Below are 2,909 nucleotides of genomic sequence, written 5' to 3'. Positions count from 1 at the left end.
CGGCCGCTGGGCTGCAGGCACGGCAGCTGCCCGAGGGGGTGGACATGGGCTGCCTCAAAGGGGCAGCCAGGCACTTGTTCCTGCTGCTGCGCCACTGGGATGAGAACATCAAGCTGAACATGCTGTGCTACAACCCCAACAACGTCTGACAGATGCCAGAGGGGCCAATAAAGACACCTGGAGCTGTGTTGCCTGCAAATGTGTCTCTGTTACGGGTAGGGACCCTTGGGGGTCTCACCAGAGCCTGGGGGGAGGTCACCACCTTTACAGGCCTCTCCTGTGGGAGGGAGCAGACCAGAGACTGGGAAGAGCCATGCTGGAGGGATCTCCAGGCTGCATCAAGGAGATTCAAACCTTGAGGCAGAGTGGTTTTGCAGATCTTCTGTCTTAATCTCACCCGAGGCTGCTCCCCAGCCCTGGGCTGGGAAGGGACCTCCCATGGCCCTAGTGGCTGCTCTGCCTCCCCCCACGTGGGCCAGGCAGTGGCACAGCTGTCCCAACACCATAATGGCATAAGGACACTGTGGCCAGGGAAGGGCACGCAAAGCCCCTTTATTGGAGAAGTCCTGCCTGCTGGGGTCCCCATGCTGCCCCCTTTACACAGTTCCAGGGCTCGCTGCCTTCCTGAGATGGCTGGGGGCTGCCTGGGAGCCGGGTGGGAAGAAAGCAAACAGAAGGGGCAGTCCTAGAGGTCAGTTCCCATCATCCAGCTGGCCACGCTCTCACTTGATCTTCTTGGAGATGGCTGCAGACTTCCTGCTCGGTGGGGATGGTTGAGGTACTGGCAAGGGGGCTGTGCCATACCAGAGCTGGAGCAGGACAAGTCCGTGGCAGATGTGGAGGGAGAGAGAGCTGCAGACTGTGGAGGGATAGGTATTCCAGCAGAGCTCGATCACGCCCAGCACCAGCACCCTGCAGGGGGTTAAAACTGGGGGTCAGCACAGGGTCGGGGGAGACATGCCAGCCCCCCTTGCTCACAGATTCCCCCACAGCTGGGGGTTTCCCTCCCTGGCGGCACGTACTTGAGCACGTGGGCGAGCTTGGAGGTAGGGGTGCACCAGAGTAAGTAGGGCAGCGTGTGGAAATACCAGACGTAGAACTGGTAGTGGAGCGAGCGGCTGCAGCAGACACCCAGGAAGTTGGAGGAGAAGAGGACGAAGATGATATGTGAGCTGGTGTTAAGGGGACAGATACAGGAGGAGTGATCCTGCAGCAGCTCCCCAGCCCTACAGCACAAGGAACTTCCCCAGGGACAGGCTGGCCCTGACAACGTGGCAGGACCAAAAGCCTGTGAAAGCTGATCCCAAGGTCTGCCCTGCCCTGCCTTCTCCCCTCCTTGTTGCCCACCCTGCCAAAGGATATTGTTGACAGACAAGGGAGGGGATGTGTGCTTCCTTTCAGCTGGATCCTTCAGCAGGGCCAGGATGCTCTCTTTGGACCTGAGGAAGTAGCACAAACATCTGTCACCCTTCCCATGCCAACTTTCCTGTGAGTCACGGGGCAGCATGCTCCCCAAAATGGAACAGCAATTTCCCTCCACTCCTGCCCACACCCCCAGGGCTGCAGCACTGTGTGGGCATGGAAGCTGTGGGCCTGCACAAGGGCTGACAGGGACGAGCACCCGTGGGGAACCCCAGGTCTCACCTGTGCCACCGGTGCAGTGCAAAGAGCCCCAGGCCAGCCAGGTGAGCCAGGAGCAGAGTGACATGGAAAGCTCGATTCTGGAAAACCTCTTCTGGGAGGAAGCGCCAGTTCACTGTCCATTTGAACTGGAACTGGCGGCCCAGGTCAAAGGAGCGAGTCAGGTACCCCACAGGGTTCACCAGCAGGAAGGGCAGCCCCAGAGCCACCTGCCAGAGACACACCACCATCACAGCAGCCATATGCCAGGTCCCCAGCACCCCTGCCACCTCCCAAGAACCCCAGCACCACATGGGATGACAGGGACTGTCAGTCAAAGCTCAGTGTCCCATGAATTGTATTCTTTATCAGTCTCCTCCAGCTTGCTGCATAGAGCAAACTCAGATGCTGGTGCCACTGCATGTGCACCCAGAGGTCCCCAACCCCCAGGACAGCCAGGCAGGCTGCCAGCCTGTCCCTGTGGCTACTGCAAGCAAGGACCCACCTGGAGCAGGGCACAGATGCAGAGCTTTGGGATACATCCCAGGAGACCGAACCGTTGAAGGAGGAGGAAGAGAAGCCCAGGTGCAAAGAGCAGGATGTTCATCTTCACGGACACGGCCAGGCTGGTCAGAAAGCTGTTACTGCTGTGGCTTTCCACGCGGACGCCCAGGCAGCCCGGGGGCTGAGCTCACTCATGCACACAGCACACCATGGAGAGCAGCCCCTGCCCTGCCCCGAGACCCTCACCTGAAGAAGAAGCAGCCCCAGGACCAGTGCTCCTCCAGGAAGAGGTTGATGGCAAGGAAGAGGATGGCCATGGCCACGGGGTCGTTAAAGAGCCGCAGGACGAAGATGGAGTGGATGCGGTACGAGGCGCAGCACATGAAGAAGAAAACATACGGGGGGACCTTGCGGGGGACAGAGAGACACGAGGGCAGTCAGCAGCCTGTCCCAGATGCCTCCAAACCATTCTGCCTGGGTGAGCAGAAGACCGTCCAGGCTCCCTGACTCCAGGCTACCTTGTTGGTTCGGCAGTAGATGCGGAAGACGAGGAGCAGGTTGAGCAGGTAGAGGCCAGCGAAGAGGTGCTGTGCCAGGCGGATGTCAGCGCCGTGACCCGTCACGTAGTACAGGCCCAGGAAGATGTAGACAAAGCCGGCGGGGTAGCTGTGGAGAGACGGGAGTGAGGAGCCACGTCCTGGGCCCGCAGGGGCTGGGGAAGGGGGGGCTCAGGCACCTCCTCCGCCACTCACACCAGCCGCCCCGCGACTACCCTCCGCTCCGTC

At 60.4% G+C, this 2,909-nt stretch overlaps 2 protein-coding genes across 2 annotated transcripts in view; one reads left to right on the top strand and one right to left on the bottom strand.

Moving 5' to 3' along the window:
* The window catches only part of VWA5B2 (von Willebrand factor A domain containing 5B2), an 8,342-nt gene extending 8,193 nt beyond the window's left edge, over window positions 1-149 (top strand). Inside the window, exon 21 of the mRNA XM_010000190.1 lies at window positions 1-149. This exon is cut by the window's left edge and continues 460 nt beyond it. Coding sequence (XP_009998492.1) covers window positions 1-149 — 149 coding nt within the window.
* A 573-nt stretch (window positions 150-722) lies between these two features.
* Window positions 723-2,909, bottom strand: part of ALG3 (ALG3, alpha-1,3- mannosyltransferase) — a 3,864-nt gene continuing 1,677 nt past the window's right edge. Inside the window, exons 2-8 of the mRNA XM_010000179.1 lie at window positions 2,643-2,790; window positions 2,371-2,531; window positions 2,126-2,246; window positions 1,645-1,850; window positions 1,363-1,439; window positions 1,023-1,167; window positions 723-912 (exon numbers count right to left, since the gene is read on the bottom strand). Of these exons, the coding sequence (XP_009998481.1) occupies window positions 723-912; window positions 1,023-1,167; window positions 1,363-1,439; window positions 1,645-1,850; window positions 2,126-2,246; window positions 2,371-2,531; window positions 2,643-2,790 (1,048 nt within the window). The remainder of the gene's footprint in view (window positions 913-1,022; window positions 1,168-1,362; window positions 1,440-1,644; window positions 1,851-2,125; window positions 2,247-2,370; window positions 2,532-2,642; window positions 2,791-2,909) is intronic.

Source organism: Chaetura pelagica, unplaced genomic scaffold (assembly GCF_000747805.2).
Source record: "Chaetura pelagica isolate M959 unplaced genomic scaffold, ChaPel_1.0 scaffold20, whole genome shotgun sequence".
Lineage (NCBI taxonomy): Eukaryota > Metazoa > Chordata > Aves > Apodiformes > Apodidae > Chaetura > Chaetura pelagica.
The sequence above is the reverse complement of the archived record's forward strand: the minus strand, read 5'-3'. Positions and strand labels throughout refer to the sequence as shown.